At 43.4% G+C, this 20,618-nt stretch overlaps 3 protein-coding genes across 11 annotated transcripts in view; 2 read left to right on the top strand and 1 right to left on the bottom strand.

Annotated features, from left to right (window-relative positions):
- atp8a2 (ATPase phospholipid transporting 8A2) overlaps window positions 1-2,125 on the top strand; it is a 47,420-nt gene extending 45,295 nt beyond the window's left edge. For all 7 annotated transcript variants that reach the window (XM_051411555.1, XM_051411557.1, XM_051411556.1 and 4 more), the window contains one exon: window positions 521-2,125. In XM_051411555.1, the coding sequence (XP_051267515.1) occupies window positions 521-615 (95 nt within the window). In that variant the 3' untranslated portion in view covers window positions 616-2,125. The remainder of the gene's footprint in view (window positions 1-520) is intronic.
- An 805-nt stretch (window positions 2,126-2,930) lies between these two features.
- LOC127369821 (protein shisa-2) lies at window positions 2,931-10,658 on the bottom strand. Its single transcript, XM_051411566.1, has 2 exons — window positions 9,699-10,658; window positions 2,931-5,031 (listed from the first exon to the last, which is right to left on the bottom strand). The coding sequence occupies exons 1-2, from the start codon at window positions 10,000-10,002 to the stop codon at window positions 4,460-4,462; spliced, it is 876 nt and encodes a 291-aa protein (XP_051267526.1). The 5' UTR covers window positions 10,003-10,658; the 3' UTR covers window positions 2,931-4,459.
- Window positions 10,659-13,683: 3,025 nt separating this feature from the next.
- Window positions 13,684-19,359, top strand: spice1 (spindle and centriole associated protein 1). 3 transcript variants are annotated; one of them, XM_051411221.1, is made up of 18 exons: window positions 13,685-13,848; window positions 14,056-14,154; window positions 14,542-14,589; window positions 14,746-14,886; window positions 15,083-15,185; window positions 15,380-15,498; window positions 15,719-15,801; window positions 15,898-16,037; window positions 16,140-16,265; window positions 16,406-16,680; window positions 16,763-16,894; window positions 16,984-17,110; window positions 17,193-17,306; window positions 17,393-17,811; window positions 18,330-18,504; window positions 18,580-18,655; window positions 19,005-19,065; window positions 19,192-19,359. In XM_051411221.1, the coding sequence occupies exons 2-18, from the start codon at window positions 14,056-14,058 to the stop codon at window positions 19,246-19,248; spliced, it is 2,295 nt and encodes a 764-aa protein (XP_051267181.1). In that variant the 5' UTR covers window positions 13,685-13,848; the 3' UTR covers window positions 19,249-19,359. The 3 variants fall into 3 exon arrangements, with proteins under 3 accessions (XP_051267180.1, XP_051267179.1, XP_051267181.1); XM_051411220.1 differs by having other exon boundaries at window positions 13,684-13,848; window positions 14,024-14,154; window positions 18,330-18,655; XM_051411219.1 differs by having other exon boundaries at window positions 13,684-13,848; window positions 18,330-18,655.
- The last annotated feature ends 1,259 nt before the right edge of the window (window positions 19,360-20,618 follow it).

The raw sequence follows: 20,618 nt of genomic DNA on the forward strand, positions 1-20,618 counted from the left end.
ATCTTTCTGGCCAGAATGTAAGTCCTGACTTTTAATAATGTGAAGTTTGCTGCACATTGGACAAAGTTTCATGGCGATACGTCGAAATTCAACAACACTTCGTTTGACACACAGTCACAAACAGCACAACTTTTAATTCTGATGGTCTTTAGATTGCACTGACTCAATCGAGTAGATTAATTCCCTGGGAGGAGTTTGTGAAAATACAATGCAAAAAATCACCCAAATATTTGGCCAGGAACACAAAACACTGAGTGACCAGGAAAATAGAAATCCCTGTATAGTTAGGCAGTCGACTATAACAGTCCTGTGATGAATACCACCTTTGTGAAATTCTATTCAACTTTTGGGGAATTTACAGGGCATTGTTTCAAAATACAGCCTCAAAATGTGAATTGAGTCTGTTCACAACCAACCAAAGTACTTCACAAAAACTGAGATATTACTGCACTATACTGCCGTACATACCCCAGAGTTCAACTTTCTTTTTAAAAACCTCCCTCCTCTTGTCTCTCTGCAGACGGCTATGCCTTCTCTCAGGAGGAGCACGGCGTGGTGTCCCAATCCCAGGTAGTGCGCTCCTACGACACCACCCGCCAACGCCCCAGCCTCTAGCCCCACCCCTGACCAAGGCTTCAGCTCACCGTAGCAACGGTTGTCAAGGCGACAGCGGAAACAGACTCACGTGAATACCCCTCACGCCGGGTGACCGACCCCTGCTGTGGCCTTACTAGAACTATGACCTGACCCCCCCAAAGATGGGGGGTGGGGGTCACGGTCAGGCGTGGAGGCCGTCGCTGGCGCATGGAGGACTGACTTGAGAGAAGGGGACCCGGCCGACTTCATGGAATATTCAACATAATTCTTCAAACTCACTCGAGCTGCACAAGCATGAGCAATCATATCCACGCACAGACATGACGAGTCAAACTCAGAGACTGCTACTCATATCTGTATATCCCACAGACTGGGTTTGCTTCATGCCACTGTGCGTTTATGTGTGTGTGTGTGTGTGTGTGTGTGTGTGTGTGTGTGTGTGTGTGTGTGTGTGCGCGCATTCCAGTGCGTCTGTATCTGCCCGTGCATGTATGTCTGCACGCATTGGCGCTCCTGTGTTTGTGTGCATGTGTGTGTCGGCTCGCGTGTGTTAGCTTTCTCGGTTCCTTTCTCGTCTCTCTCGTGAGGTGGGTTCAGCTAATCTGTCATCACATGCCGACATGGGATGGGGAGGGGGGGACGTCAAAATAAACACACGCACACACATGCGCCGGTGAATTCCTTTTTAAAAAAAAAAAAAAAAAAAAAGGGAGGGAGGGAAGTAAAGACCGAAGACCTCCAGAGCTCTGCACCCCAGCTTCCGGCCCCCGCACAACCCCCCCACCCTCCTTGTCCCATCGCAGTACCAAGCCTCACTGCCAAACACCACAGAAATGCCACTGAGGCAGAACGCTAACGCCAAACTGGACCACCAACCTGCTGCAACCTCTCCTAACCCAACTGGGACCTGTTGCTTATCTCTTCCTTCATTTCTTCCTTCCTATCATCTCCATCTCATAGCCGCTCCTGCTGCCTCCACGTCTCTCCTCCTTCTGTGGCACATCTCTCGCTTTAAAAAAAATTATAATAATCCACGTTGTTTCCGGTTGTTTCTGACCACTCCTGTGATTCCTGATGCCGCCTGTCTAGCACCGTCAGCTCACATAGAAGCAGCAAGCCTGGCATTAGAGCTTCCTCCTTCAGTTCTGTTGGACTCCCACTCTTAATTGGACTGTTTCTTTTGTTTTTATTTTTTATTAAAGTGGACATTAATGTGTATGTGTTTATATTTTGTTTCCTCTTTTAATTAATGCCTGTTTTTTGTACTCATATGTGGAGACGTCTTAGAGGGAATATTTTACTTGAACTAGTGCTAATAGGCATCCAAACAGAAGGGATCTGATTGAGACACTCGCCTAGATCATGTGTTTTTCTGGCTCTGGGATTTGTCTGAATGTAGAGTCCATTGTCTGTGTGCTCTGTGTTGAGGACACTCTGGTTCAGGAATGCACAACTGAAAGGGTGGGAGAGGGGGGTTGTCTATCTGAGTCCTAATCATTAAATTTAATCAATCCATGGCCTGACTAAATGTCTCTGTCTCTTGATTGTAAGCTGGGAGGAGTTTGTTTTACATTTTATGCTTAAAACGAATCAAAAAGGCTTGATTTGTACATGAGATGCATATAATTTCATATATTAGCAGAATAAACCTCTCCCACGCTCCCTCTTTAAGCTCAGGAGACTCAGTGTAGACAGACCATTAGCCGATTAATGCACCCCCCCTAAGCACGATGGAGTCCAACTGGAGACCCCTTTCCCACCCACCTTCCTGGATCCGACCCAGCCCAAACCGACTACAGCTGTTCCAGTATGGAGAATCCATCGGGGCCACGGTTGAGCAGGAGCCAGAGAGCCGTTTCTGCTTTTCAACTCCTCCCCAGTGGCTCCCCAGACGGCTCGCTCCGCTTTCCACATTACTGTAGCCGAGTTTCTGGAGGAGCCTGCCAAAACTACACCTCCACAACCGCCATAGTTTTAAACTGTCCATTGTTGCGGGTTTATTGTTCCTCCTCTGTGTGTGTCGGGTGAAGTGACAGGTATTCGCTCTGTCCTCTGTGGGTGGTAGAGCTGTCTGTGAATGGGTGTAATTAGTGTTTAAGTAGGAGAGTGTTTGTGTTTCAAAGGGATTAAGAATTTGAGAAAGCTCTGTGTGCAAAACCCATTCACCACACATTTGGGGTTTTTTTGTTAACCAAGTTTACAAGTGTGTGTATGTAAATATCACTCATCCAGAACAAAAACATCTGCTTTTAAAAACGCAAAGCATCTCTTGTTATACGTTAAAGACAGTAGAAGGTGATAAAGTGCTGCAACACAAGCTCTCCACACACTGATTTCCATTTAAAAGTTTATTTTTTTTTAGAATTCATATGAAAAATGTCACTCCTGCATCAAATTGGACCAGTTTTCATACATAATTTTTACTCTCGTTTGTCACACACACAAGCTGCCGACTGCATCTTATCAGACATCGTGCTCGGAGTACAGATGAGGTACACAGACGTAGCGGTTTCAGTACTATGGGACATCTCAGGCTGCACGCTCAGTGGAGCAGCACATTCCTCAAGTTGCATGTTACTGAGTTACCAGTAACCCAGCCGCACAACAGTACACAGGATGGCTGAAAGAAAATGCAACTTAAACTCTCTTTTTTTCCTTCAGATTAACAACCAATAACTGCTATTTCTGCTCCTTTCTTGAGTGGAAAATAATGACTCAAAGCTGCCCTGGAGCTGCCCGTGCCCTCTGCTAACGCACTGAACTGTGGGAGTGTTAAATACACACACACACACCTCTCACAGGAGAGAAGTGAAGGGGGCAGTTGGCAGACTTGTCACTGTATAATTAACTCTGTAATCTTCAGAGAGCTGCCTCTCACTCCTTCTCTGTTACACACTTGTCAGGTACATTAACTGCCAGCCATGCATGAATATATTTTTAAAAACATTTTGGGGATCTGTGAGTGTGTTTCCACTCTGGACAGTTGGGGGTTTTTTTAGTTTTCTTTTTGGGTGGTAGGAAGGGGGTTGTATAGTAGGGTGGAGCGTCACAGTCTATGTCCTGTGTTCACTTCATTAGAGTTTAAATGGTCTACAGGGAGATTGCGACTGCCTTTCACATCACGCCACCTGCATTTCCCATTACACACAGTTCACTCACAGTTACTCATACGTCCACATCCCTCCACACTCCACACTGACCTCACACGCACATACATACAGCACAAACATCTTTTCACATGCTTTCTTTCCTCATGCTTTCAACACAAACAAACTGTATTGTATAAACCACTCACAACCATTCACAAGTGCAGATGTGCACATGGCATTAACACAGCATGTGGTCATAGTTTTTTTTTTTTTGCTTGAATATCAATTTTTTATACAGTTCACTGCTATAAATCATCCAGTCGTCACTCATTCCCGCACATATAAGCCAACAAATCTTTTTCTCGCTCTCACATACACATACATGCAGACACAAACACATGTACAGACTTTATTTGAGCTGCAGTTAGCTGTGCATTATTACCCATCTGGGCTGTATAACCCTCCAATATGCAGTTTTGTCTTTGCATCAAGATAGGACATTGTTTATGGATCCATCTTACCCCGTCATAGGTTGAGCTTAGCTCATTTAAACTTGCCAAGAGATCATATGACACACTAAACAGACACACACCACACACAATAACAGGGCAGGCCCTGCTGCCTCAAGGGCTTTATGAGTCCTTCATGTGAGTCTGACTCCCTGCCTTTCTTTTTCCACCCTGGCAGCGTCCCCCCCAAGAGGTCTCTGGCACAGGCCTCACAGGTTAAACTTCACAACAAAGTGGCAGAGTGGTCTGCAGGTTGGCCCCTCATCACACAGTCACTGGAGGGTATTTCTGGTCACTGGTGACACTGGACCCACCAGTGGGAGGAGGGCAGGGGGACTGGAGTTGTCTGTATCCTCCCTGAGTGGGGTCCAGGTAGGCTTGGGCAGGGGATACAGGGTGGGCGTAGCCGATGTACTGTGGGTGCAGAAACTGTCCCTGGTGTGGCATGATTTGCGTGGCCTGCTGGCAGTTGAGCACGGAGAAGTTAGTGGGCATGTTGACAAAGACGCTGGCATCAGGGGGCAGGCAGCAGGACGCCTGAGCCCGCATGAGGGGAGGGGGGACGGGGCGGGGTGCTGCAGGTGGGGCGGAGGAGCTGGACGAGGTGGCCGTGCTGGACTGGCGGGACGATGAACCTCTGGAGGTCCCAGCACTGGCCATCATAGGGATGGTTTCCAAGAGGCGACCACCGCCAGACCCACCTCCTGACGCACCTCCTGATGACAGTTCCTGTTTGGGCCGGAGACAGCGGCAGCAGCACACAGCGACCACTGAGCCCACCAGGATGAAAGCTACAAACACTGAGCCCACAATCAGGAACGGCACATAGATGGGCACTACAGAGAAAAAAGGAAAAAAAGACACATTCACATTAAAAAAACAGCAATCTGATTCGCCTCTGTGGCAAAATATTAACTTCTAAGTTAAATATTAAACTTCAAACAGCACACACTCAGACGTCTTGCTTCTGTGCACAGGCAAAGTGGAGTGGAGAGTGGGTGAGACAGTGAAACAAAAGACTGAGCAAGGAGGAGTGTTTGGACTTGAGTACACCGGGATTGGGTCCCCAGGGAGTCCCAGGCTCTCATTAGCAGTTATTAACTTTGTTTTGATCTGTTTTAATCCTCAGCACCCTGCTGTGTCCCCAGCCTCCTCGACCCTGCAGACCTGTGTGTGTATGTGTGTGTGGGTGACATTCTTAAGACCGGCTGCCAGCAGATATTTGTGACCCTTCTTTTTTTCTTCATCTATTTATGACCAACCCTCTGAAAATAAGTTACTCAGGTTGAACTACAGTACTTGGCTTCTGCGTAAAGAAGGGTATTAGAGTTGACTGATTTAATGTAGCTGAATGGGAGGTTATTCAGCCTTTTAAATCAAAGGAGTAAGCCAATTCCTTCTCACTGACCTTTTCTTTCTCTTTGTTTAAAACAGCAAATCAGACTTTAAAGAAAGGACTTGTGTAACTCTCACAACCCCACCAATCAGTGTCGTTTGCTGGGTCGAATAGCAGTGGTATTATTTCACAGGTGAAAAATCTTGACATTTTTATAGGTGAAGATCTCCGTTCCAGTGAGAAGCTCCAACAACAACTTTGAAACATGATCAACAATAACTTTCCTTTAAAAAAAATAACAGTTTTTGTTCTAACTACACCTTTACGGCCAAATGATGAAGGCGAAGGGTGAATGTTTTTTGGCAGAAACAGTGCGACAGGCGAGATGAGGTAACCTCTGAGGTGCTCGTTCATTCCCATGCTCACACACACAAACACCTTACAAACACAATAACGACCATGTTACATTATAAGTGATTAGTTGTGTTTTATTGTTCCCACAGGGTGTAGTTATTTTCCGCTTTGAATGTGCCCATGTGTTATGAAGTGTAACTGTATGCCAAAGAGAGAGAGGTGGCAACTGGCTCCAGTTTCCTTTTGTCTCTTTGAAATACATCCATACGGCCTTGAGAAACTTTTCAAAATGCTCATCAAAAGTAGCAGGGTATTAAAAAGGATTACTGCGCGAAAACCGCTAAGAGCTGGAAGACATTCATTGGCTGAGGCGGTAAGTCCAGGTGACAAAAGACACAGGCCAGTGGCAGAGAAGGCCGAAACATGGTGACATGAAACAAACTAGGACCTTGACCCATTTCCCTTTGACAAGAGGCGGTGTCAACTTCAGAGGCTAATGTACCTCACAGCCACACACCTTCCTGTAAACAGGTTTTAACAGGAACTCTGTTATGGCAACACATATATAAGTTACAAGTGCAGAAATGTCCCAGGGAGCCTTTGATTGCCCCCTTTTCCTGCACTTATATGGCCTCCACCTCAACATCTCTGCTCCCACTCCCTTTTTTCTGCATGGATGATGGGGATTAGTAATCGCAGAAACTTTCGTCTTATGTTACTTCATCCCTACTTTCACTGCAGAGTTTCTTTCCAAAACACTGTACTATAAATCAGTGGTGAAAGGGGGAAAAAGTACCACTTAAAGTACAGCAAACACAGGAGTGGAAGAAGTACTTAGAGCCTTTATTTACGTACAAATACCATTACAGCTATCTAAAATACTTTATTACAAGTAAAATCACATTAGTATTATCAGTAAAATATATTCAAAGTATTAAAAGTAAAAGAATCCCCTGTGACTTATATATAATTATGTATCACATCATTAGATTACTAATGCCTCAGTGGGGAGCGTTTTACTGTTGCTCCCAGTGGAGCTATTTTATATACTGTTTGTAAATCAGTCCAGTAGTTTTCAACCTAGGGGTCGGGGCCCCTCCTGAGGGTCACAAGATAAATCTGGGAGGTCGTGAACAGGGAAGGACAAAAGAAACAAGACGGTCTACAGCCATGTTAGCAGCTCTGTGGGGCTGCACTCAGGTAAAATGTGGCTTTGAGCCAAATGCTAATGTCACGCTAACTTGCTGATGTTACCACATTCACCATTTTAGATTAGTGTGGTAGCATGCTAACATTTGCCTACAACTGAGGCTGAATGTCAGTAGTTCTGTGAGTATTTATTTATAAACCAAAGTGTTGGATAAAACTTTGACTTTACGTTGACACTAAATGAAAAGGTTACAGTAAAGTTATAACAACTTAAACCTGCTGGTGGTGTGAGAGGATGAGTGAAAGGATCACCAAAGTTTATATGATGCATTCTTTTGAGACAATAAATGAATGAACCAAATGAATATGCAACCAGCAGTTGTTGAGATATTTCAGTCTGGACCAAAGTGGGTGGACCAACACTGCTATTCATACAGCTAAACCTCTAGCATGGCTGAAAACATTTGACCTCTTTGGGCCACCAATGGTTATTTAAATGTGATCGTCTCTCTTTGAGGAGCTGCTAACAACTCATAGAACCTGTTTACACCTGGTATAAACCCAGGATGCATGTTAATACCAGGGTGTAAACAGGCTCATAGACATCTGAAACATGACAAAGGGTTCAGAGTAGACGCCGCTTCTCTAAAAGGTTGGGAACCACTGGTTTAACATCTAACAATGCATTCCACTTTATAAGCTTATAATATGTTAAAATCTTAAGGTGTAAATAAAAACTACGGCTGTCAAATAAATGCAGTGGAGTAAAAAAGTGCATTTCTCTCTCAATCTCAATGAAGAAAAAGATGAAAAGTAAGCCACAAGTACCTAAAACTTGTACTTAAGTAGAGCACATGTATCCAACACAAGCTTGCCAATTGTCTTGAAAACTGTTTGTCAAATTCATAACTTTCCTACTATATTTCAAACATAGGATTTTTTTTCTTGACCTCTTGGTAATTGTGATTTTCTGCTGGTTGAAACCCTCCTATTGTTCCCTGTCACTCTTCCACACCTGTTGCAGCAGTTGAGCTGTGGCAGCCATGCCGCAGTTACAGCAGCCCCCTCTCTTAAGCTCTTGTTTTGGGCACAGTCTTTGTGGCTGTGCTGGCTGGAGACTCTCCGGCTATCCCACGGGCATTCTCCTGTTCCTAAATACCATATGTTCCTTCATGTTGAGCACATTAATAATTTCCTGCCTGTTATCCATTGACATCATGGGGTGTATCTTTCCCTGGATGATTAATAGGCTGCAAGCATATGAAAAATGAACAAAATGCACAAAGTGAATGAAAGAAACGCACAAAAAAAGGCTGCTTTTCTTTAAGTTATTTTGGCTGGAGGCCACGGAATGAAATGTATATACCTCTTCCTGCTGTGATAAGGCATGATAGTCTTAGCAAATGACAGATTATAGCTGGAGGTCCAAAACGAGGGCATAATATCCTCCAGGGACACATGAAGTAAGCCTGTGTTGCCTTTTTCTCTGATGTCCAGTGTTTGCTTATTTTCAGGAGTGCTGTTATCTACTTGTTGATCTTTTATCCAAGATATGATGCAGCTTCAAGGGGCTTTGTGGTAGATTAATTTATGGGAATGTAAAGCAATGATGAATGGGGAGCCAGGGTTGAGAGAAAAGGCTTGTTTTGTTACCTAATCCACTACATGAATTGGAAAATATGGGTCATATTTTGCCTTAAGTTTTGGTTTAAATGCAGTTTCTATACAAGCAGATCAGAGTGTGAATCCCTTGAAAGCCCACAGACACCAGAGCGGCTGCAGTGGGGGATTACAGGAGTTCCATGATGAGAAAAGGGACTCCTCCGAGCCTGGTAGGAAATGACACATAACGCGATTTGTGTGTGTTTTTTTTATGGGCAGAGCTGTCAGCGCCTCTGGTGAGCCACTGTCCAAGATCCGGTCAAGTCCAAACTTGATCCCCGTGGGGACAACGTGATCTGAGCCCGGCCCCCTCTTGCACTGTTACAGGCCAGAACAAACACAGCTATTTATAAGTGCAGCACGGCACAGTTTGCCATTTGTGAGTGCAGTTAACTGGGGGTTTTTTTTTTTTTTTGGAGGAGTCTGCCGCTGTCTCCTGTGCAGCTGTCGTTGCCAACCGGGCCAGGCAGCAGATGAACCTCTTGGGGGGGGGGAGACTGTGCGACTGCTGGGTTTATGAGAGGAAACCGAACCTTGTAATAGGTCTGAAATTTACAATCACATTTAAGACACCCTGTGCGTCCACCTCGGGCATGGCGTTAACACACTTATAGGCTTTAATTAATTTGGAATAAACGTTAAAAAAAACCCAAAGGTCTGGCTGAGACTTAACTACATGGACCAGTGCTCTGAAGCAACAGGTCAGCTAGTTTTTGGTACGTTGTATTGGACGTATTTCACAGCATAATTCACAGTGAAGACTTCAGTATGTAAGGGAGGCTTTTATTGTGACAGTCTCCATACTCCAAAACGACCTCCCAGTAACATCCAGGTCATCAGAATCACTAAATCTATTTTTTTCCCATAATTTTTTCAAATTTCTCATTTATTTTGCCCTATTTTGCAGTTTATTTAACACTATATTAATGACTGATTTGAACATCAACGTGCGTAATATTTGTGGTAAAAGCTGCTGAAACAGTAGAACTTTTGGGTTTGTACCTGCACCGGAGTCCTTGTTCTCCTTGCTCCCTGTCCCGGGCTCCTGAGCCTGCCGGTCGTTATCGCAGCTGCCCTGATCCAGCCGTGCGTCCGTGCTGGAGCAGCAGTAGCGCAGCTCGCATTTCCCGCAGCAGATGATCGCGTCCTCCCCGTCGATCTTCTCCGGACACTGGAACCCTTCCTTCCACACGCCCTGGGAGTCGTGCCAGCCGTGGCAATACTCCCCGCTGGCTTTCACGTCGATAATGACCAGGAGTAGAGTCACAATCACGGTGACATACATCGGGAAACCTCCTCCCCACATCCTCGGCCAGGAGGCCCGCGGCCGCACGCCGGCGCACTGGAAGAGACAGAGAGGCTTTCACTGCCCGCGTCTACCTAACCTGGTGAGGGGTCGATGGATCGGTGCGATGCAGGGAGCTGAGGGGATGAAGTGAGGGAGCAACAAACCACTTAGAAGCTGTCATTTGTTTGGGGAATCCCGTGCGTAATTCCGACCCAACGTCTCCAAAAGTGACTCCGCGCTGTAGGTGATTATCCAAAAGTAGCACCAAACAAAACACAACTCGACTGAAAGCAAAAAAAAATTATAAAAAAAGGAAAATTTCCCTCAAAACTGAGTTCAGATGTAAACAGAGCTCGTGCTAAATCCAGTATGGAGAGACTAAATGATCTCCTGTGGCACCGCGGCAAGGCTGTTCATGTCTCCTGACTCTTCAAATCACTTTCCACAGGGATGCAGAGAAGAAACTTGTAGCCTGATCCATGCTGCTGTCACCCCTGAGACCCCTCACCGCCTGCCCCGTGCACAAAGACAACTTTCCAAACTTTTGTGGCTCGGTCTGCATTGTTGGGCGTCAGGAGTCAGTCAACCTGGTCAGTGTAGCCCGATTGAACTAAAGCGCGCAGAGTCTATCCCACTTTGCGTCAGAGTGAGAGGGGCGTGTAAAAAGTGAGATGCAAACACACATCCCCCCTTAATAGAGTAATAAACCCCAGGAGCTGCCGGTGACAAGAGCCAAAGACTAAAGTACAACTTCCGGTTGAAACCTGTAAAATAAAACCACAATGCAGAATAAAATGTGCATGTTGAAACTTTATGGAGTTTTCTTTTTTGGAATGCACCAAAGTGAGTTCAGGAAATACAATTTAAAATATATATTTATTATATAGAAAATGCAAAAAAATACCATATTTTTTTAGTATCTCCCAGACAAGATCTCAAGCGTTTCGCCTACAGATTGAGATATATTCAGTTCCATCTTTTCTCCTTTCAGATCTGCTAAACTAAACTTTTAAGTCAACCACAAATAAAATAATCACCGTGCTTTAATTGTGAAAGCAAGCAATTTTATTTTAAATGATTGTTTTCCGGTCAAATATTGTTGCTTTTTTCACGCAGCTTCTCCCATCACTATATCTGAGGTTTGCTTTATGTGCAAACTTCAGTTTAACTTTTCCCGACTGAGCTTTGAGCTGAAGGACTGTTAGTTGTCTCCTGGGTGAAAAGCAGCTGAGAGTTTGGGCAGTTTTTGGGGAGCGCCTGCAGACATCCCCCCCAGCACACAGCAACGGTGACTTACATGGTGACAATGCCATCTAGTGGAGTTACCAGATGCTTGCTCCTGTGCGAACATCTGGCAAAACTAGATGAACTAGATAAGAACACATAACAAGTTTAAGGAAAATATTGTCATATTTGTGATTCCAAAATAATCATAAATGCAGAACTTCCAGATGTAAAGTAACAATGATTACAATTACTGATTAGAGAGAATATGGAGATGAGTGTTTGAAATATAGTAGTTAGAAGAAGTCATGTTTTTGGCATGGCATTCAAAATTTAACTTAGACAACATTATTACCCAGTGGTTTAATCTATAAGTCCTATAGGTTCTTGCTTTAGGTTAAACTATAATTAATACAGTATACAGTCAAGCCCAAAATTATTCATACCCCTGGCAAATTTTGACTTAAAGTTACTTTTATTCAACCAGCAAGTTTTTTCTTGATTGGAAATGACACAGGCAGAAGATAAGACGATGTACAAGAGGCATCATTGTGGAAAAAAAATATTTCTCAGCTTTTATTTACATTTGGCATGTCCAAAATTATTCATACCCTTCTCAATAATCAATAGAAAAGCCTTTATGGGCTATTACAGCAATCAAACACTTCCTATAATTGCTGACCAGCTTTTTGCATGTCTCCACTGGTATTTTTGCCCATTCATCTTTAGCGATGAGCTCCAACTCTTTCAGGTTGGAGGGTCTTCTTGCCATCATCCTGATCTTTAGCTCCCTTCACAGATTCTCAACTGGATTCAAGTCAGGACTCTGTTATGTTAATGTTTTTGTCCGCTAACCATTTCTTCACCACTTTTGCTGTGTTTTGGGTCGTTGTCATGCTGAAATGTCCACTGGTGCCCAAGGCCAAGTTTCTCTGCAGACTGCCTGATGTTGTTGTTGAGAATCTTTTTTTCATGGTGCCGTTTACTGTGATTAGGTTCCCTGGTTCATTGGCTGAAAAACATCCCCAAAGCATTAGGTTCCCACCACCATGTTTGACAGTGGGGATGGTGTTTTTGGGGTTGAAGGCTTCTCCTTTTTTACGCCAAATGAAGGATACATTATTGTGGCCAAACAATTCAATTTTTGTTTCATCTGACCATAAAACAGAAGACCAGAAGTCTTCTTCTTTGTCCAGATGAGCCTTTGCAAAGGCCAAGCGGGCTTTTATGTGCCTTATCTGGAGATGTGGCGTCCTCCTCGGTCTGTGTCCGTGGAACCCAGCAGTGTGCAGTGTCCGTTGGACTGTCTGCCTTGAGACGTTGCCACCAGCAGAGCTCAGATTCACCAGGATGGCCTCGGTGGTGATCCTTGGATTCTTTTTCACCTCTCTCACTATCCTCCTGGCCAGCACCGGTGTCACTTATGGCTTCCGACCACATCCTTCCCACAGTGCGGAACGTCTTGTATTTTTTAATAATACTTTGCACTGTAGCCACTGGAACTTGAAAACATTTAGATATGGCCTTATAGCCCTTTCCTGACTTGTGAGCAGCCACAATGCGCAGCCGCAGGTCCTCAGTGAGCTCCTTTGTCTTAGCCATGACTGTCCACAAACCAACTGCAGAGAGCTGCTGTTTCTCACCTGTTGATTAAAACAGCTGTTCCCAATGAATCAGGGTAGGTAGGATGCTTTAGAACAGCTTGGACTATTTGGAGGTATAGAACTTTGGATTTTCCCCAAAACTGTGACAGTTTGCAAAAGGTATGAATAATTTTGGACATGCCACTTTTGGTTCAAATGTAAACGTAAGCTGAGAAATATTTTTTCCCACAATGATGCCTCTTGTACATTGTCCTATTATCTTTTGGGAGAAAGAGAAAAAAAAACTTGCTGGTTGAATAAAAGTAACTTTAAGTCAAAATTTGCCAGGGGTATGAATCATTTCGGCCTTGACTGTATGTGCATGAGTACTTAAAATTGCCCTCACTTACAACTGTAAAAAGCTGAGCACATGGTAATGCATCTTTGATAATAATTAAACAATAAAATAAGTAATAATAAAACAGGGGCCATTACTTTTGATACCTTAAGTATGTACTATACTTTGAATGCAGGACTTTTACATATAATGCACTCATTTTACACTGTGGTAATGCTACTTTAAGGTAAAGGATCTGAATAATCATGAATACCATTGGTCAAGAATTACTCCATTCAGTCTGCTCTGCAAACTCAACCAACTACAATATTAAAATGGCGCTTGCTGTGCATTAGTAATAATAAATAAGTGATTTAATTTAACTGTATAATTAACACTTGTATCTTAAGTATATTACAATAACTATACTTTATTATAATCATACATTATATCATAATTAAGTTTCTAAAAGTATTCCTCTTCCACCACTGAGTCTCCTTCCTCGCCAGTACTTCATTTCCCATCATGCACCGCCGTGAAGCCGTGTCCGTGGCAACAGCACAGGAAGTGGCGCGCAACTGTTGAAAAACTGTCACACAACAAACAGAGGAAGAGTTTTTGAATCTATCCAACCTCGACAACCGGTCAGCTGTGGTGGCAAACTTATAAAACACAACCTGAAGCGACCTTATTATATAATTTAGCAAACTTCATCAAAACGTAAGTGCTATTTCTAAATTAGACTAGCAACAACCAGCTAACGTTACCGGTAACGTAAACAACTGCTAACTAGTTAGAGCTTAGTTAAGTTAGTTACATATTCTGGTGCATGAAGCTAAGTGTATACAAGCATGTTAAAACAAAACAAATGTGTGTTTCTACCGTGGAGCTACAGGGCTAATCTTTTCTCGTACTGCCTGTGAACAGATGTCCTTTGTGAGAGTGGGGCGTCCGCAGCAACACACCAAAGGAGGAAAAAGGCCTGTTCGCCCCAAAAAGGCAGCAGCTCCCAAAAGAGAGTGGGTGGTGAGTACTGACACCTGGTCCTGGTTTAAAGACTACTCAGTGGTTACAGTGGCTTTTGGCATGCACTTGTACTTTAGGTGTTAGGATTTATAGGTTACAGGGCTGCACAATATGGTAAAAACATCACATTGGGATTATTTTGACATGATGTTAAATGTTTGGGTGTTTGGTATCAAATAAACATGTTTCCTTAAATCTGGAGAACAAGATTTGTAGACCAGAGCGCCTCTGCAGTGCCACAGTACTTCGTTATGATGCTGTTTTGTCACACATTTTACCTTCTACCTATTGCGATTTCAATAATATTTCGATTAAATGTGCAGGCCTAATGTAAATCTCTACATGTTTAAACCATTTAAGTAATGACAGCCCTCTTGTTTGTTTCAGAGCACTGTCAGCGACTTGTCTGTGCACAAGCCGACACCTGCAGAGCTGGTAAGGTTGTTCATTGGTCTAAACATGCTGATTCTTTCTATAATAGTCATTATGATTGCTCTTCAACGTTATTTTAGTGAGCTGATAGTACTGAAACAATCAGAACGGTTATTTTCAACTCATATTTGCTTGTCTGATTGTTCGTATCTCCTTCAGAGCCATCGGCACGAGATCCACAAGTCCCACAACAAGGCTGCGGCGCAGTGGGAGCTGAGAGAGAACGCCCTAAAACGGCGTTTCAGACACCCCGGGAGCCCCGCACCTCTAGACCAGGCCAGCCTCAGCATCATTAGGGAGGTGTGTGTGACACAACGGTTTTTTTGTTACTTTTTAGTGTCTTCTTTGCTTTCTTGATGCTTTATGGTTTTGTTTGTTGAACAGAAGTATTTCAATAAATGTAAATCATATTGAACCCCCCCCGGTGCTGAGTGTATCACAGGGCTTTTGCTGCTGGTGATGATGATGATAATGATGGTGTGTTTAACCGCTACAGGTGTTCTCTGACCAGCTGCTGCTGCAGGATGTGCTGGCACGCTCCGACAGAGCCATGGCCGTCGTCAAAGACTTGTTTGGAGATGCTCCACGCAGGCAGACTGGTAGAAAACGTCTCATTCACTCTGCCATAGCTATAAATGCAGTGCCAAGTAGATACAACATGAAAGTGTTAGCTTGTTTCATGCTTGTAGACATAAGCAAACACGACACATTCTTCAACCTTTTGAAAAAGATATTTGGTTTCCCCTGAGGATTATATGTTAATTACTGTTTCTCTGTTTGTGTATTTCCACAGGGCACCCTAGTGTGACAATGGCTCCAAACTGTGACTCTGAGTCAGCACCGCCTGTGCTCCAGAGACCAGATCCTCCCACTCAGCTGTCACTGCTCAGCCAGTCAATGATGGACCAACAGGTGTGTGTGTGTGTGTGTGTGCGTGTTTGTGACTTTGTGTCAAAATAATGTCATCCATTTGTTACTTTATGTTTTTACCATTTTTTTATCTACTCGTGTCTCATTTGTTCTTACTAATAATCTACTATAAGTTTGTGTATTTTTACGTCCTGTTTTTAAATTTTGGCTTTAAAGATTTTGGTTTTTAACATGTTTGCACGTGTAAAATGATCCCTTTCAGGCTCTTAATGAAGTAGACGCTTCAGATGAAGACTACAGTGATGAAGAAAGCTGTCATACTTCAGACTATAATGTAATCAAAAGGTAATAATGCCTGGAAAATAGTCAGTACCTGCCACCAAAATCTGATTTCTGATCCTGCTGACACCCCTACATTACTTGTAATACTTTTCTTGGCAGGTCAAATCTTGGAAAAATGGCACAGTCTCGGGGCAGGTTGACGCGGCAACAGAAAGTCCGTCGTCCCATCACTGACCAGGCAGACAGAAATAATGTTCCTGTAACCCCCTGCACATCAGGCAGAGCACCAGACCGAACAGGTAGGATGAAAAGATTAGCTCCCCCAAAGAAAGGAAACTGTTTAAGTCATCACAAGGAAATATATACATTTGCTCAGTCGAACTCATCCCACCTTGTTTCAGCTCTCAATGCCACAGTGGCTGTTCAGCGTGTTCGGTCCAGACAAAGCCAGTCAGAGGAAGGTATGGGAGAACAATCAGTCCTGGTTTCTCAGATTCTGAACCCTGAGCTGTCTCTCAACCAATCAGGTAATATCAGGAAGTTATCTGTTCTTCGTAGTGTATAATAATATGCAAAAATGTCATCATGTGAGCTGCTAAACATGCTGACATTTGCAATGAACAGAAGAAATTAGTATATTTTTTGTGTTTCTCTGTATGTCTTTCAGGCAGGATCAGTAGTAGGACCAGCAGGGCCAGGAAGAATGTTTCTCAGAGTTCGGAGTTGAATGGTTCCTCTGTTGCCTCTCTCAGTGGGGATCAGTCCAGTCTGGGCCTGCTGCAGGCCATGTTGGGTCAGGTGGAGGCAGACTTGGATACTCTGAGTCCTGACACTGAACCAGCTTCAGCACAGAGTCAAAAACAGCACAGAACACAAGGCCTCACTGGATTCTCTGTCGCTTTGGTCTCCACTCTGGGACGTGTAGTGCACCTCCTCAAACAGGTACAGTAACTGATTAAAGAAGTCTTTAATAAACACTCTTATAGACTATTTAATGACATCCATTGAACTTAACTGTTTGTAGAAGGAAGAGGAAGCTTACAAAGAGGCTCAGGAGAGGAGAAGACTGGAGGAGGAGTTGAGAAAGCAGCGTGGGCTGATTGATGCTCTCACTGCTGAGACGATGACTCTCAGAGAAGAGGCCGCCGCCCTGCAGGTGAGACAGAGCTTGGTCTGACGCTAGCTTATTGTCCAGGTTGCAACTGTACTGACAAACCCCGTTTCTTTCTCTTTGGATCCTCTCAGGCCGGGTTGCAACAGCAGACAGCCGAGCTGGAGCATAAGTTGGACACAGTGGTGTTGGTGATGGGGGGACTTGGACTACTGGAGGCACACATTGACCCACCCCAAGACGTTGATGTTAAAGCTGCAGGTTCGTATGGTTGTGTGTTTGTCTGTGCGTGGATATTTTTATAGTAAATAGAGTTTAATTTGTTCCTACATGTCGTAAACAGTCTGTCAGCCTGCACCAGTTGCTGAGCGAGCTCCTGAACGACTGCAAGCCTCTGTGTCTCCCGCTGTGTTGCTCTCCCCTCCTCGACAGATGGACAACCGGCAGCAAACTCCTGGTAACGTCCTGTTTTTTCTTAGTTATGAGATTTCAGCCCTATGCCCTCATCTTACTCAGTCAGCTGCTTTTCCTCCTCTTCTTCAGTGACTCATCCCGTACAGCTGCACCAGGAGCTTCCTCCTGTAGATATCCAGCGTTCCTGTGGGGACGTCCAGGCCCACAGCTCCACCTCCAGCCTCACCAGCCTTCCTCTCACCAGCCTGCCCTCCACTTCCTCACTATCGCTGACCTCTGACCCTCTCAGCTCACGGCTCTCTCCAGAGGCAATGCTGGCTGAGATCGCTCAGCTGAGTAGACAGAACGACCTGATCAAGGCCCAGCTTAGCCAGGCTAAGGGCCTCAGGTCAGGGGTCGGAGGATCACCTAACAGTAGCATCGGGCAGAGAAGGTTGAGCTCTGGCAGCACAGGAAGAATCACACCGCAAAGTGCTGGAGAGAGGAGGGCGTCGGTTTCCAGCAGCACAGAGAGCAGGACTGCTGAAGGGGACCAAACGACCAATCAGGTGAGTTTCTGTCTCTCAAGGTGACTTACGTCTATAAAGACATATTCATACATCATATTTTGTATGTTTTTATTTTTAAGATTAAATCAAGTGTTTCATAAGAGTCTAACTAAAGAAATTAGAAGAAAATATATGTTTAGCTGGAAAATAATCCTCTCAATGTATCATTGTGGTTAAAAGAGAATAAATGCATTTTCCTGATGTTCTTGAAATGTTCAGCTTTTTTTCAGCTTTTGAAATGTGTTTTTTCATTTTCTCTTAAAGCTAAAAAAGAGGAGAGGGAGGAGAGATTTCTCTGCTTGTTCTGCCAAATCCACAGAAATGTTCCTCATTTATAGACCAGTAATCTTTTTTTAGGTAGAGCGAAAGTCAAGAAACACAGGTTTGATTGGGAGAGAGAGGTGAATAACAGAATTCTTCCTGTATCCTATCCAAACTCCAAGCCACCAGGATGCCCTAGTAATCAGTTTCAGGGGTGATAATCTCAATTAACAGTTTTATTTTTCTGTCTTGCTCAGGCAACATCACCAAACACCCTCAATGTGGGTCGTGTGGAACAGCGCCTCCTAGAGTTGAACAGAGAGAGTGCAGCAGCGAGGGGTCGACTTCTGGAGCTCATTGAGCAACAGAAACAAAGTGTTTCTCCCTCTGATTCCCCCATCCCTCATTCTGCCTGCAGCCCACAACCAGCAGGTATGGCAGCTCACTCATGTCATCTGTGTCATTGCCTGGGGAAAAATAATAATAATTGTATTATATTATTCTCAGCTGGAGGAGGAAGCCCAGAGGTGTCCATGCTGCTGCCTGCACAGGTGGTTCTGTCTCAGACTGGTGGTGTGAGACGGTGAGTATCTGTTTTAGATGAGCATGGACTTAAGACTAAACCAAGCTTTGAAACCATAAAAACAGTTACACTGTCATACGAATGCGTCCTATACTCACTGTTTGAGCATCTTATCTGCTTAAATTGAGTCTTTCTCAACATTAGAGATGCTTAAAATCCTCTCAGGAAAGCTGACATCCTTTGGTATAAAGAGTACACCAATACAATTTTTAATGATGAGTATTAAAGTTTAAAGTTCAGGTTTAGGAGCAAAATCTTTATTGTGAATGGTTATATGTATAATTAAATGTAGTGTAGAGTGACCCCTTTTTTTTAATTAATCCCCTAATATTATAATATTATATTTCAGATATGCTGGTTCTGAAGTGTTTTCTCACAGTCTTGGAGGAGAAACAAGAGATAAGACACAGGTACACACACACACACACACACACACACACACACACACACACAACTACATGGAAATATTCTGGTTTAATCAAACTGTTATCACTTAGATTTAAAACTCTATAACAACTTTTCTTTTTCCACCACAGATGGAGAAACAGAGGGAGCAAGACGGCTGGTTTGCCTTGTCCGCTCATGTAAGATGACAAGAAGAATAAAAATGAGGATATTTAAAATCTGTGTTTTTTTTTTTTTTTTGTATTTATCTTTGTATTTTTAAATGTGACTGAATTAAATGTTGAACTTTTTAGAACAAACTTTGTTTTTTTGTCCTCATTGTTTCTATAAATGATAATGGCCATGGCATATTATAGGTATTTGTTTAATCACATTGCAGGTATAACAACAAAACACTAAACATGTACCCTCACTGAACGATAGGTTTCTTTCTCCAGATAAAGATACTAACCTTGGTCACAGTGCACACATCTCAATTATTACAAACCTCTTTACAATGTATGCTTTCACTGATATTAGTGTTACTTTATTAGCTGATTTTTCACTATAACCCCCTCAGTTTTGACATTTTTGTGCCACTTAATGTCTCTGGTGGCATGCTTTTCAGTAAGTTGACTGTATATTCATGTTGTGCTTATATGTAACATGCAAAGTAGTGTGTAGTTGCCTCTCTCTCCCTCCCCTCTAAACATTTTAAACTTCAGCTACATCAAATCCCTCGCGATGGTACAAACTAAATGCGGTCAGACTGTCTGTCTTGTTGTTTCTGTGCCTGTGGTTTGGTTTAGTTATGGTCTGTTTTTCCACATCTCTGAGGCATGTTTGATATCACTTTTTTGTTTCAGTTTCAATGTGTTTGTGTTTAATTTGTGTTTTTCAAAAGGCAACGGGAATGGCGTGACAATAAGTCATGAAGAAAAACAGAGCGAGAGAGGAGGAGGGAAAAGAGTTGTCCTCTCCACTGTGGTTTCCACTAAAGTATGGCCTCATGTGGCTATTTATGGTACACAAAGATATTATACATGCACATGCACACAAACATTTGTTTTCCTTTTTCTCTGACTCTCATATCTGAAGTCTTTGTTTATTTTGGTCTCTGTGGTCTTTGTTGGTATTTTTATGCCCCCAACAATCATTTCTCTTTCTATGACACTTGTTTATTTATTTTTTTCTTAAATATTCCTACAAACATTTTAATTGTGATTTACTGGCCCAGGCACACATGATACATCAAAATAACAACTGGAGCAATCAGTGATCGCTGCTTGCTGTCATTCTTCATCAGTCCTCTAAGACTAGGAAGGATTTTCGTGTTGTGTTTGTCTGTTAATGTGAGACATTCACGTACACAAATACATTTACTTCACAAGTACTTTTCTGGTAATTACAGGACCATTGCCATCATGTCATCATGTTTTGTCTTTTACTTCTTGTTTATGTGTGTGTGTGTGTGTGTGTGTGTGTGTGTGTGTGTGTGTGTGTGTGTGTGTGTGTGTGTGTGTGTGTGTGTGTGTGTGTGTGTGTGTGTGTGTGTGTGTGTGTGTAGGAGAAAATGGTG

Source organism: Dicentrarchus labrax, unplaced genomic scaffold (genome assembly GCF_905237075.1).
Source record: "Dicentrarchus labrax unplaced genomic scaffold, dlabrax2021, whole genome shotgun sequence".
Lineage (NCBI taxonomy): Eukaryota > Metazoa > Chordata > Actinopteri > Moronidae > Dicentrarchus > Dicentrarchus labrax.

Excerpts from the sequence above, each read along its gene's own strand:
- spice1 (XM_051411220.1), top strand. The coding sequence starts at position 14,056 with ATGTCCTTTGTGAGAGTGGGGCGTCCGCAGCAACACACCAAAGGAGGA. Across the intron at positions 14,887-15,082 it reads GCCTCAGCATCATTAGGGAG|GTGTTCTCTGACCAGCTGCT; the intron begins GTGTGTGTGACA and ends TAACCGCTACAG. Across the intron at positions 16,038-16,139 it reads CAGAGCACCAGACCGAACAG|CTCTCAATGCCACAGTGGCT; the intron begins GTAGGATGAAAA and ends ACCTTGTTTCAG.
- LOC127369821 (XM_051411566.1), bottom strand. The coding sequence starts at position 10,002 with ATGTGGGGAGGAGGTTTCCCGATGTATGTCACCGTGATTGTGACTCTA. Across the intron at positions 5,032-9,698 it reads GAACAAGGACTCCGGTGCAG|TGCCCATCTATGTGCCGTTC; the intron begins GTACAAACCCAA and ends TTTTCTCTGTAG.